Source organism: Callithrix jacchus, chromosome 13, assembly GCF_049354715.1.
Source record: "Callithrix jacchus isolate 240 chromosome 13, calJac240_pri, whole genome shotgun sequence".
Lineage (NCBI taxonomy): Eukaryota > Metazoa > Chordata > Mammalia > Primates > Cebidae > Callithrix > Callithrix jacchus.
The window spans coordinates 9,491,888-9,505,804 of NC_133514.1; the positions used below are offsets into that span (position 1 = coordinate 9,491,888).

The 13,917-nt window shown below is 44.0% G+C and overlaps 1 protein-coding gene across 6 annotated transcripts in view; it reads left to right on the top strand.

Annotated features, from left to right (window-relative positions):
- Positions 1-11,506, top strand: part of MCPH1 (microcephalin 1) — a 244,677-nt gene extending 233,171 nt beyond the window's left edge. For all 6 annotated transcript variants that reach the window (XR_013525428.1, XM_078347075.1, XM_054243665.2 and 3 more), the window contains one exon: positions 8,800-11,506. Coding sequence is in view for 4 of the 6 variants with exons in the window: in XM_008979007.5 (XP_008977255.3) it covers positions 8,800-8,958 (159 nt within the window). In the remaining 2 variants the exon portion in view is untranslated. The remainder of the gene's footprint in view (positions 1-8,799) is intronic.
- Positions 11,507-13,917: the final 2,411 nt, after the last annotated feature.

Consider the following 13,917-nt stretch of genomic DNA (forward strand, 5'->3'; position numbering starts at 1 on the left):
TTAGTCAAAGCGCAGCATGGTTGGGAGACCAGAAGCCTGCTGTTGTTACTGTTGCTGTTTGTTGTCCAACAGCTGATCCAGGTCTGCTGCTGATGCTGCTGGCTGCTTGGCTCCCCTGAGCACATGGTTCTTCACTGTGTTAGAGGCATGTCATATTTTTTACTGTTAAGTATACTTAGTTTGAATATGTGTAAGGAAATGATTGCTTGTTGGTAGCATATAAATTCAGAATCAGGGCCAGACATGGTGGCTCACGCCTGTAATCCCAGCACTTGGAGAGGCCAAGGCAGGCAGATCGCTTGAGGCCAGGAGTTTAACACCAGCCTGGCCAACATGGAAAAAACCCAACTTGACTAAAATTACTAAAATTAGTCAAGCATGATGGCACACATATGTAATTCCAGCTACTTGGGAGGCTGAGGCAGAAGAATTGCTTGCACTTGGGAGGCAGAGGTTGCAGTGAGCCAAGATTGCACTACTGCACTCCAGCCTGGGTGACCGAGTGAGACTCTGTCTTAAAAAAAAGAAGAAAAAAAAATTCAGAATCAGGAATGAGGGTGATGCCACACAAACACTGATTGTCCACATGCGGGTAGGGGCTGAGATAGTGACACCTCCACTTTCTCAAGGTTCAGTGAATACAGACTTTGTTTCATGTACAAAATTTCTTTGTTTATTTTTTGAAACAGGGTTTTTGCCCTGTTGCCCAGGCTGGTATACAGTGCTGTGATCATAACTCATTGAAGCCTCTAACTCCTGTCCTCAAGCGATCCTCCCACCTCAGCCTCCCGAGTAGCTGGGACTACAGTCATGCTATCACACCCAGCTTCACACCAGCCTATGCACAAAATAAAATATTGTATAAAATGACCTTTAGGCTATGTGTATACGATGCAGATGAAACACACATGAATTTTGGTTTTAGACTCTGGTTCTATCTTCAAGGTGTCTCATTGTACGTTCCAAAAATGCTCCCAAAAAAGTCTGGAATTCAAAACACTTCTGGTCTCAAGCACTTTGGGTAAGGGACATGCCACCTGCAATGTCCTTTTACACATTTTCTGGATGGGAAACGGAAGTTGGTGTGCCAGGAGTCACACATAAATGGCAGACTTTCTTGTCTGTGATACATTCTTGGGATGTCCTAGAGAAGTGTCAGCTGTGTGAATGTCTCCAGTCAAATATCAGAGCAGAAAAAATACATTGGGAACCATTGTATTATTAGACTGAGCTATTTTCTTCAAACGACCCCATGGTATCAGGTCATCAATTCATCCACTTGATAGATATTTTCTAAGTACTTGTCATAGGCCGAGCATATTCTAGGCACTGCAGGTACAGCAATTGAGAGGAATGTACAGGCTTTGCCCCTGTGGGACTTAACATCTAAGGGAGAAGACAGGCAACAAAGCATTTCTTTAAAAATTCTTACAGTGGATAGTGCAGTGGAGAAAACAGGGTGGGAATGGAGAGTGGCGGTGAGGCAGGCCTCTTGCAGATGAGTGGCATGTGAGCTGAGGCCCAGGTGACGAAAAGAAGGATGGACTCTTGTAGGTCTGTGGGACTGGCCCTTCCAGGAAAGGTAAGGGCTGAGAGGTCAGGAGAAGCTGTAAGTTTAGCATGGCTGAAATGAAGGGAGAGAAGACAGAGGGGTAGGAAATGAAGCTGGAGAAGCAGGCAGCTTCAGCCTGGTCCGCTCCAGACCGTTGACACCTCAACAGACAACAGCAAGAAGTTTGGGGTTTGTTCTAACATTAAATGGAAGTCACAGAAGGCTTTTAATTGGGAGGAATAGGATCTGATATCGGTATGTTTACTCTGTTTGTTTTTGTTTTTATGGATACAGAGTCTCCCATTTTTGCCCAGGCTGGTTTCAAACTCCTGGGCTCAAGGGATCCTCCCAACTTGGCCTCACACTGACACATGTGTTTTAATGGAAGCAGAAAAAGCAATCTTGGACCTCTGCAGTGGTTCAGGTGATTCGTGATGGGGGTTAGGACCAGGAAAATATTGATGGAGGTGTTGTGAAGTTGTCAGAGCCAGTTGCACTGGTTGATACATGGGATGTGGCATGTTAGAGAAAGAAGAATCAAAGGTGGCATCTAGGCTTGAGTTCTGAGCTTCCAGAGCGAGGCATCTAGAAGCCAGACCCGGGGAGAAGCACAGAAGAACAGAGGTTTATTCAGTCTGCACAAGCAACGCCTACAGGACCGCTGTGCAAAAGAGAGGAAAGGTGTGACATGGACAGATGAAAATCACACAGTGGGCAGCTCTGGGCTCATTGTGAGAAAGGGCTCTAGGAACATTTGTCTTAAGTCATGAAGCCACAGAGACTGGGTGACCACATCCCACAGTGAGGGAGCTGGCGATTCTTTACCCGAGTGGAGATCTGGCCAGATCTCCCAGCCCTAACAAGCTTACTTATTTTGATAAGTGAAAATAAAGCTCGCCATGGGGTCCCGTGCGCTCTTGAACTTCTGCACGATACCATTAATCACACTTGGATGCTGGCAATCGCAGTTTTAGTTAAATAAAGTGACTTGCCCACCATATTATAAAGAATTAATTGTGGCAGCATGTTGATTCTGTATCGTAACCGTAAGACCACACAGAGGCATGGCTAGTAAACCTTAGCTTGTGCATAAATGCATGCCATGACCTGCTAAATAATGTTTAAAAAAGAGAAAAAAAAACTTTTTTTTTTCCATTTAAATTTCATGGAGCTGCTCAAGGGCAGTTAAACTTACTATTCCTCTCTCTCTCCACCAGCCAGGACTGGCCTCACTCTAACATCTGTCCTATGGCCATGTTTTATGGGGTATTTGAGGATTATTCCTATGAAGTGACATTGGAATGTGGGGATGTGGTGATCCTCAGATGCCAAATGAACTTGGATCGAAATCATTTTTCCTGTGTGTGTTTACAGTTAGGAACATGGGGCTGTGAGGGGCTCCCTCACGTGACCCTGGAGCTGTCAGCCCTTGTTCAGTGTCAGATGTGCTTCAGACCCCCCAGAGTGCTAATCACTCACTGTCACAGCCCCATGCGCATCTCAGTGCCACTGCTCTGGAGTCCAGGGTAATTCCTCAGGCAGCACAGTCCTGGAGCAGGCCATGAGAGGTATAAGACGCAGTCTTCATTGTGAGGTTACATTTAGGCTTCCACTCTATCTTGTCTCTGTTTAAAGATCAATACTTCAGGCAGCCTTTATCCCCACCATGATAAATGCATGGATGGAAAGATACATGTGTGGATGGATGGATGGATGGGTGAGTGGGTGTGTGGGTGGATGGATGGATGGATGGGTGGGTGGATTGATGGACAGTTGAGTGGGTGGGTGGGTGGATGGATGGGTGGATGGGTGGATTGATGGATGGATGGGTGGGTGGATTGATGGATAGTTGAGTGGGTGGGTGGGTGGATGGATGGGTGGATGGGTGGATTGATGGATGGGTGAGTGGGTGGGTAGATGGATGGATGGGTGAGTGGGTGGGTGGATGGATGGATGGGTGGGTGGATTGATGGATAGTTGAGTGGGTGGGTGGGTGGATGGATGGGTGGATGGGTGGATTGATGGATGGGTGAGTGGGTGGGTGGATGGATGGATGGGTGGGTGGATTGATGGATGGATGGATGGGTAGATGGGTGGATGGAGTGATATTTGATTTCATAGTCAAAATAGTCAAACAGTAGAGAAGTACACAGGATCCCCCAGTCTTACAACCCTTTCTTAAAATAACTACAATAAAGATGGAAGTGTATCTTGCAGATTTCTTTTAAAAGCATATTTGTAAGTGTAAACATATTACAGTCAGATGCAGTGACTCATACCTATAATCTTTACACTTTCAGAGGCTGAGGTGGGTGGATTACTTCATGCCAGGAGTTTGAGACCAGCCTCAGCAACATAGAAAGACCTTGTCCCTATTAAAAAAAAAAATGGAAATTAGCCTGTTGTGATGGCTCATGCTATCACAGGACTACTCAGATAGAGACTGAGTAGTCCTAGCTACCCAGGACGCAAAGGTGGGAGGATCACTTGAGCCCAGAAATTCGTGTCTGCAGCGAGCCATGATCATACCACTGCACTCAAGTCTGGGCAATGGATCAAGATCCTGTCTCTTAAAGAAAAGCATATTTGCAAAGAAATACATGTTTATAAACATAGATATTGTCTGGGGTTTGTTTTTATATAAAGTGGGGAATCACACATTATTTCATGAGTTTTTTTTTTAACTCTATGCTTAAAAGATCCTTCCAAAAACTTAACACATACACAGCGACTTCATTCTTTTTAACCATCAGGAGGGACTGTAATTAATTTATGTGCTTTCTGTTATTTTTATTGTTCTGCTATTGTATTTATTTATTTATTTTAGAAACAAGGTGTCACTATGGTACCCAGGCTGGCCTCAAACTCCTGGGCTCAAGCAGTCCTCCCACCTCAGCCTCCCAAGTAGGTGGCACTACAGGCATGAACTCTGCAACATGGCTGGCTTCCACTATTTTAGACGTGTGTGTGTGTGTGCCTATGTGTGTGTGTATGTGTGTGTGTGCGTGTGTGTGCGCGAGTGTGTGCGCGCGTGTGTGTGCGCGCGAGTGTGTGCATGTGTGCGTGCGTGCGCGCGCGCGTATGTGTGTGTGTGTATGCGTGTGCGTGTGTGTGTTTTCTAATGGGAACAATCTGAATTTCAATTTGAAGGGATTTTCTTGAGCTCTGATTATTCTAGTCCAAGCCCAGGCACATGAAGATTTCTGTAAAATCGATTCAAAGCAGTGGAATGACTGTGCCCTAGGATATGTGTACTTAAATTCTGACACACAAGGCTGTGCCAGTTTACACTATCACTGAAGTATATAAAGTCCTGTTTCTTAGGTTCTATAAATTCCTATGTCCAGTAGTGGACAGAACCCATATTTTCAATGTTGGGTGATCTGATGAGTTAAAAAAAAATAGATCTCATTAATGAGTATGAATATCTTAGATAAGGAATTACCATTTGTGAATTGCTTGTCCTGATCTTGGGTTATTGATATTTTTACATTGTTTTACAGCAATGCTTACATAATATGGACATTAAACTTTTGTTGTAAATGTTATAACATTCTGTCTCTTTAACTGTGCTTATGGTATACTATTACCAAGTTTTTAATGTTTAACTAGTATTTTTTATAAAATTAAATACCTATTTTCCTCCATGGCACCTAAACTAAGTGGTTTTGCTTAGAAAAGGTCTTCCTCACCCTCTGAGCTTTACAAATAATCTTATATTCTCCTATGTATAATTTTAAAAAATAGTTAGAACTTTAATTCATCTGCACTTCACTTATTATATAATGTGAGGGGACCATGTCATTTTTTATTTTTTTATGATTTTTTTTAGACAGAGTCTCACTCTGTCTTGCCTAGGCTAGATGTCAGTGGCGCGATCTCGGCTCACTGCAACTTCCACCTCTTGGGTTCAAGCAATTCTCCTGCCTCAGCCTCCTGAGTAGCTAAGATTACAAGGGCATGCCACACACCCAGCTAATTTTTGTATTTTTAGTAGAGATGGGATTTTATCATGTTGGTCAGGCTGGTCTTGAACTCCTGACCTCATGATCCGCTCACCTTGGCCTCCCAAAGTGCTGGGATTACTGGCATAAGCCACGCCCCCCAGCCCCATTTTTAATAACTCATTTATCGACCACTGACTTATAATGCCTCCTGTGAGACATCTCTTAAATTCCTACATGTGTATGGGTGTTATTCTCATCCATTGATCTGTCTGTCTATTCCGTGCTAAACTCTATTTTACTGCTGTAATATCTGGTATGTCAGATTTTTTCTCATTATTTCTTTTTAAAAATCATCTTCCTATGCATTCTTTTTCCCATATAAACTTTAGAATAAACATGTCCTTTCTTTTTTAAAAGCTTGAAACTTTGGGATTATATTGAATTTTTAGATTAATTAGGAGAGAGCATCATTTTTTCAGCAGCTTTTTTTTTTTTTTAGACAGAGTCTCTTGCTCTGTTTCCCAGGTTGGAGTGCAGTGGCATGATCTCAGCTCACTGCAACCTCCACCTCCTGGGTTCAAGTAATTCTTGTGCCTCGGCCTCCCAAGTAATTGAGACTATACTTGCACACCACCATGCCTAGCTAATTTTTGTATTTTTTTTTTTTTTTTGCATTTTAGGTTTTGGGGTAATGTGAAGAACATGCAAGATAGTTGCATAGGTGGCAGTGTGATTTGCTGCCTTCCTCCCCTTCACCTATATCTGGCATTTCTCCCCATGCTATCTCTCCCCAATTCTCCACCCCCTGCTGTCCCTCCCCTATTTCCCCCCAACAGACCCCAGTGTGTAGTGCTCCCCTTCCTGTGTCCATGTATTCTCATTGTTCAACACCCACCTATGAGTGAGAACATGTGGTGTTTGATTTTCTGTTCTTGTGTCAGTTTGCTGAGAATGATGGTTTCCAGGTTCATCCGTGTCCCTACAAAGGACACTAACTCATTTTTGATGGCTGCATAATATTCCGTGGTGTATATGTGCCATATTTTCCCTGTCCCATCTATCATCGATGGGCATTTGGGTTGGTTCCAGGTCTTTGCTGTTGTAAACTGTGCTGCAATGAACATTCGTGTGCATGTGTCCTTATAGTAGAATGATTTATAATCCTTTGGATATATACCCAGTACTGGGACTGCTGGGTCAAATTGAATTTCTATTTCTAGGTCCTTGAGGAATGGCCACACTGTCTTCCACAATGGTTGAACTAATTTACACTCCCACTAGCAGTGTAAAAGTGTTCCTATTTCTCCACATCCTCTCCAGCATCTGTTGTCTCCAGATTTTTTAATGATCGCCATTCTAACTGGCGTGAGATGGTATCTCAATGTAGTTTTGATTTGCATTTCTCTAATGACCAGTGATGATGAGCATGTTTTCATATGTTTGTTGGTCTCATGTATGTCTTCTTTTGTAAAATGTCTGTTGATATCCTTCGCCCACTTTTGAATGGGCTTGTTTGTTTTTTCTTGTAAATCTGTTTTAGTTCTTTGTAAATTCTGGATATCAGCCCTTTGTCAGCTGGGTAAACTGCAAAAATTTTTTCCCATTCCGTATTTTTAGTAGCGATGGGGTTTCACCATATTGGCCAGGCTGGTCTCGAGCTTCTGACCTCATGATCCACCCGCCTCGGCCTTCCAAAGTGCTAGGATTATAGGCGTGAGCCACCACACCCAGTCTTTTTCTACAGTTTTTTTCTGATTTTTCAAAACTGACATCTAGTCAGAAAACTAAGTGTAAAAATTGAATTCTTAGAGTTTTTAAAACCTGGAAGAACATACAAAATGAAGCTGAATGACTTTATAACCTGAGTGTTGGGAAAAGCTCTCCACCTACCTACAACTCAAAAGCCAGATACCGTAAGATAAAGTATTGATATAATTTGAATACATAAGAAATTGAAATTTATTCATGGCAAAAGTTTGCATAAGAAACGTCAAGCCAAGTGTGGTGGCTTATGCCTGTGATCCCAGCACTTTGGAAGACTGAGGCAGGAGGACGGCTTTAGCCCAGGATTTCAAGACCAGCCTGGCAACAAAGTGAGACCCTGGCTCTACAAAAGATCGAAAAATTAACTACATGTGGTATTGCACACCTGTGGTCCCAGCTACCTGGGAAGCTGAGGCTGGAGGATTGCCTCAGTCCGGGAGACTGAGGCTGCAGTGAGCTATGTTTGCAACAATGCACTCCAACCTGGGTGACAGAGCAAGACCCTATCTCAAGAAAAGAAAAAAACATAAATCATAGTAATACCTGCTTCTCTGTTGTGGAGAGAATGAAGTAGTAGCCTGGTATGAATAATAAATTGTTGTAATTAGATACAGTGTTGTTAACTTATCATTTCACATATATACAAGCTATCTTATATATACAAATCTCAGAAATAACACTGTTCCTCCCTTTTGAAATTCATCTGAGAGTCCCTCACTGGCCCAGACCTTCTGAGTAGAAGCAAGTTTGTATTGAGAAGACAACAGTTTTAAGTTGTAACTAAGATAAGTCATTTTTTTCTTCCATTTTAAAAATACTTAGAGAATAAACCCATTTTTTTCTTTTTTGTACCACACCACCAGGATAGCTTTCCACCTTCCATCATTCCTTGGTGTGACTGCTGAAGTTCCTTCAAATATAACTCTGTAATTATAATTATATAATCACACAATAATTGTGATTCTTTAATTGTAATTGATTAATTTAATCTACCTTATCATCCAGTAGGTGAGCTCTAAAGTCCCATCAGTCTGAAACTGCTTATTCACTTGGTGTCCCATAAAAAGTACCTATGCTGGGTAGATAGGATAGCATGGCCTAGATCTCACCATTGGTGTCACAATTAAAACTCATGTATGTATTTATGTATTCTCTGCCTTATGCTGAGAGTATTGGAAGTGACAAGCTAAGATTAGGATTCTCGGCTCCTATATCACAGACTGGCAAGCTTCCCACCCTGCCCACTGAATGTTCTGCCACGGTGGGTGCGTCACCTGTGTCCTGCCTCTAATGGGACATGTGACTACCAACTACTTGAGCTCCAGTGTGACTCAGAACTGAATGTTTCATTGTACTGAATTTTATTTCATGTTAATTTAAAAAGCCACGTGTGCTGTACGGATGGGGCGCAGATTGACAACACAGCTCTTGACCATTTGTTTTTACATACAGTTTCATGTCTGCACAAACAGGTTTTCACTTTCTGTGTGGTCGGCTATTCTGAATGCTAAATTGCTTTTCCCTCTCTCTCTCTAGATTCCATCACCCAGCACAAGGTCTGTGCCTCTGAAAACTACCTGCTGCCACAGTGACGCCACTGGCGTGAGTGGTGACTACACACAGCGCACAACGCTGTCTTTGGACATTCAAATGAGAAACAAAACTGAAGGGAAGGAACTGACGAATACAAAATGACTTTGGATGTCGTGTTCGCCACGTGTGGTGGTTCTTATCGCAAGAACTCTCAGGTGACTTTCTGATGACTGAATTTGTTCAGAGAAGCTTTAGCTGGCTAGTCCTCATTTTCGAGCCTTTTGTTTTTCTTTTTCTCTTTTTTTTTTTTTTTTTTTTTTTTTTTTTTTTTTTTTTTTTTTTTTTTGAGGCAGAGTCTTGCTCTGTCACCCAGGCTGGAGTGCAATGGCACAATCTCAGTTCACTGAACCTCTACCTCCCGGATTCAAGCAATTCTTCTGTCTCAGCCTCTCAAGCAGCTGGGATTATAGGCATGCACCATCACACCCCGCTGATTTTTGTATTTTTAGTAGAGGAGGGGTTTTGCTATGTTGGCCGGGCATGTCTCTAGTGCCTGATCTCAGCTGATCCACTGGGCCTTTTCTATAGAATGCCAGTCTTTGTATATTAGTAATGGTCACAATTGAAAGGTCTCAGAACCTTTTCATTAGAACGGTGTACTGCCAAATAAAGAATGGAAATTCCTTGACATTGTTTTATTACTGAGAACAGCTAGAGAACTCTGAAAGTTTCTTGGCTTAGACTCGAAGATCTTCATTAATACATTATCTACTAGGTAGGAAGGACATTGATCAGTTATTAAGGTGACTTTTATCTGGCTGAGATTCCTCTCACAAAGCAATGAAAGAAGACAGCTATGAGGGGTGTTATACAGGATAACTGGTACCATCTGAGTGTCTTGCTTCTGCAAGCCTGCTGTGTGGTAAGCAGAGCATCACCAGCAAGGGGTCACAATGTCCACTGGCCACTTTTCGCTTGCCGTCCGCCAGAGGAAATTGGCAGCTGGGGCTGATTCATAGAAACACCAATGTGTGGCTGGGTTTTGGCCATGCTAATAAGGGTTTAGTTGTACCTCACTGTTGCTTTAATCTTCAGTTCCCGAGCCAGGCATGGTGGCTCATGCCTGTAATCCCAGCACTTTGGGAGGCTGAGGTGGACAGATCACTTGAGGTCAGGAGTTCAAGACCAGCCTGGCCAACATGGCGAAACCCCATCTTTACTAAAAATACAAAAATTAGCTGCGTGTGGTGGCAGGCACCTGTAGTCCCAGCTCCTCAGGAGGCTGAGGCAGGAGAATTTCTTGAACCCCTTAGGCAGAGGTTGCAGTGAGCTGAGGTTGCAATGAATCAAGATTGCTGCACTGCACTCCAGCCTGAGTGACAGAGCAACTCTCCCATCTCAAACAAAGAAATAAGAAACACCGGTGTGTCTGTCACCTTCTAAACAAATGAAATGCTAGGAAGCCCTCGCCAGGGTGATCAGGCAAGAATAAGCCATAAAAGGCATCTAAATAGGAAAAGAAGTCCAGCTGTCTCTCTTCACTGCCAATAGGATTCTATACCTAGAAAACCCGAAAGACTCTGCCAGAGGTTCCTGGAACCAATAAACGACTTTAGTAAAGTTTCAGGATAGAAAATCCATGCACGAAAATCAGCATTTCCAAACACAGTGACATTCAAGCTGAGCGCCAAATCAAGAACACAGTCCCATTAGCAATAACCACAGAATGAGATACCTAGGAACACGTGTAACCAAGGAGGCGAAGGATCTCTATCAACGAGATGCTGAGTCTCAGTGAGGTCAGAGGTGCCACTGAGCCCTCACTGTGAGCTGTTCCCACTCCAGGTTATTTATCTGCTGCTCATCTCGGCTATTGTTCCTACCTCAAATTTCAAGTCCCTCAACAAATATAACAGATCAACTTCTAGAATGAATCTTTGAGAAAGGAGGTAGTGTTGCATTCTATAGAAAACTATAGACACTGGAAATAATGAAGGGGTTTCTACTTCTGCCCCCTCTTCCCCAGTTAGGAAACTTTGTGATTATATTGATTACCTTAGGCTCCCCAGAATAACCCAGGAGGACTTCTTTGTTTTAAAGTCAGCTGATTAGTACCTTTTCCGCCTACCACCTGAACCCCCGCTTGGCCGTGAAAGGAAACATATTCACAGATTTTCAGATTAGAACATCTTTGAGGAAACCTTGCTTTGCTGCCAACACTGGCCCCTAATTGCCTCACACTAACTCCAAGATGGATGCACTGATCGTGGGTTCTCGGTGGCACCCAGCCTGGGACCTCGGAGGAGGCATCTGTCTTCTCAGAGCTATGCTTTCCTCAAATAGCAATATTCACAATAATCCCTATCCGGTGCCTGAGAGCACAGGATGACGGCCAGGGGGTTGATGCACTGCTGAAAGGGGGAACAAGCAAAGGCATCTCGGTTTGCAGTATTCAGTGAGTTATGCCGACACAAAGACAAGGATCCGACACTGACTGGTAGGAACCCCCAGCTCAGATTAAGGGGTGCATAGCCCACAGGCCTGTCTCCAAAGAATTCAAACAATGGGGAAAGAATGGAGGATATTTTTACTTATAATTATTGTGTCTGTTTGACAAATACTTAATTGACCATAATGTCAGGCTGGAATTTGCCTATTTTAATGTTATCTGTGGTTTTAATTAAACTGCTATGTTCCATGTTCTTATTAATTCTTCTACTACTTTATTTAAAGCTATACATTTTTGTGCCAGGAAGACAATATTTACTTTTATCCCTCTAATTTTTAGCCTTTCAGCGGAGACGATAATTAGAATTATTGACCTGACACTACACAAGAGCATACAAATATTCTTCAGATGAAACTATCATTTTGCTTGGTATGAGTTCCCAGTCTAGGCGTTATTTTCCCAAAGTCTCAGGACCTTCCAAGGACTAAGCTCCACCTAAAGCTCTAAGATACTGGCGGGAGCTGTCAATTTCATTAATCTGGTTTCAATTTTTTAAATGTTTGGATTCACAGCTTATCTATGGGAACACATAGTTGTTCCATCTTTAATATTCCAGAGAAACAATTTACTAAAAAAGCTAATTCAATATTTTCTCCCATGAGCCAGCCAATGAAACCGCAGCCAATGCTGAGGAGTGAGGGCTCCAGGGGAGGGACGTCGTCCTGGGGTCTCTGGGCCATCGTCTGTCAACAGCAAGATGAAAACAGGGGGCAAGAGTGCAGCCCTGTCAGCCCATGGCTGCCCCAGGGGCCCTGGGAGAGCAGGGAAGGAAGACACTGCCAGACCTCAGAGCTGGCACCAGGACCCAGCTATCAGCCAGATAATGTACTCAGCCACCAGCGAGAAATCTGACCATGAACTTATTGGGAACTGGTCACAGGAAAGAAAAGGACTGTTTGTCCTCAGTGTCTGGTGCTGTGGTGGTAGGGGCTGCGGGGCTGTGACTCACACGATGCCACAAGGTCTGTTCCAAAAACCGAACTGGGGATGCTGTGTGGAGACAGCGCTGAGGGCACAGTAGGAGGTAGAGGGCTCGAGACTGGCCTTCTTTTCTAGGGGTGATGAAAGACTGTCACCTCATCTTGTGGCCGCAGAGCTCAGAGGAGGTGGTGGCGGAGCGGTTAGAGTCTAACAGAGGAATTCTGCTATTTTAACTCCTTGGCGTTTTGCTTTCCTTGAGCAGTTCTCACACCACTCCTTTTTAAAGACTGATGAGGTTCAGGGGCTACTTTCTAAGATCCTTTGAGCCCATACTAGGCTTTAGCACATAACATATCTGAGCTTGAGGAGTTTAGGGGTTTAACTTCTTCAATAAAGGAGCAAAGAGCTTTGGTAAAATGACCCCCATGGTCCCTAATGTTGATGGACCCACTGAACTTAGTCTGTCACTTGAGACAAAAGGCTACTAATTTTAAGAGATGAGGATGTTTTCCACATTACTGTTCGAAGCAATAACTTTGCACCTTCATCTACTGAAGGCCTCATCTCCACCTGCTCTGCCCCACCCTGGATCCACAGGGCTTGTGCTGCCCTCTCCCTGCCGGCAGTCACCTTCCAGCAAATGTTGGAGTTTAATTCACACCAAACAGAAATAGCCAAAATTCATAAGAAGTCTATTGGGCACCTCTTCTATATCAATGACCATACAGACTCCAAGGGCCAGAAATAACTAAGACAGAGCACCTATCCCGGGGAGCTGACAGCCTTGAAGGGGGATGAGTTTGGAGAACAAATGACAACACTGTGTGATACGTTCACGACAGACCAGGGGAGAGAGACAACTTTGAGAAAAGGTGATTGGTTTTAAATGGAAAGGAAAAGAGCTTGGGAAGTGCTTCCAGAAGAAATTGACATCTAAGTTAGGTGGGTTTTGTTATTTTAGCTGGGGTCTCACTGTGTTGCCCAGGCTGGAGTGCAGTGGCTATTCAGAGGCATGATCGTAGTTCACTGCAGCCCCAAACTCCTGGACTCCAGCGATCCTCCTGCCTCAGCCTCCTGAGTGGCTGGAACTACAGGTGCATGCCACCATGCCTGGCTCTCCAACGTAGGTTTCAAAGGAAGTCTAGGACTTCAGAGAGGAAAAGAGACCAAGGGAGAGGCCCGTGTACAGTCCTGGAGGTGAGGGGAGGTCCGGGGGCTTCAGAATTGCTGGAGCTTCCAGCGGGAAGGCACGGTGAGGGGACGCAGGTCAGATGTAAGCATTGACTAGTTAAGAGAGGCTCTTGAAATTTTCCAGACAAGAAATGCTGAACGCAGTGCTCACAGAGATGGAAAGGAGGAGGTGGATTGGAGAGGTGCTTTGGAGATGAAATTCATAGGACTTGTTGCCTGAGCGGCTATGCAGGAGGAGCAGGGGGACAGGGTTGAGCTGGATGAGTCTCGGGCTCAGGCATAAAGTGTCAGCAGTCTCGGGAGGATCCACATCCTCACTCACAGGAACCAGCTCCTTCAGCTAAAGGGAAAAAGCGCTCGGAGCTTCAGCCAGCCACAGAGTGTGCCCTCTGTGGACACAAAGAGGCCAAGTTCTTGTTGCTAAAGGCGTCCAACAGAGAAGTGTGGGAGGGCCAATTAAAGGCAAAGCCCGCCATTTTATAACCACATTTTTGGCATAC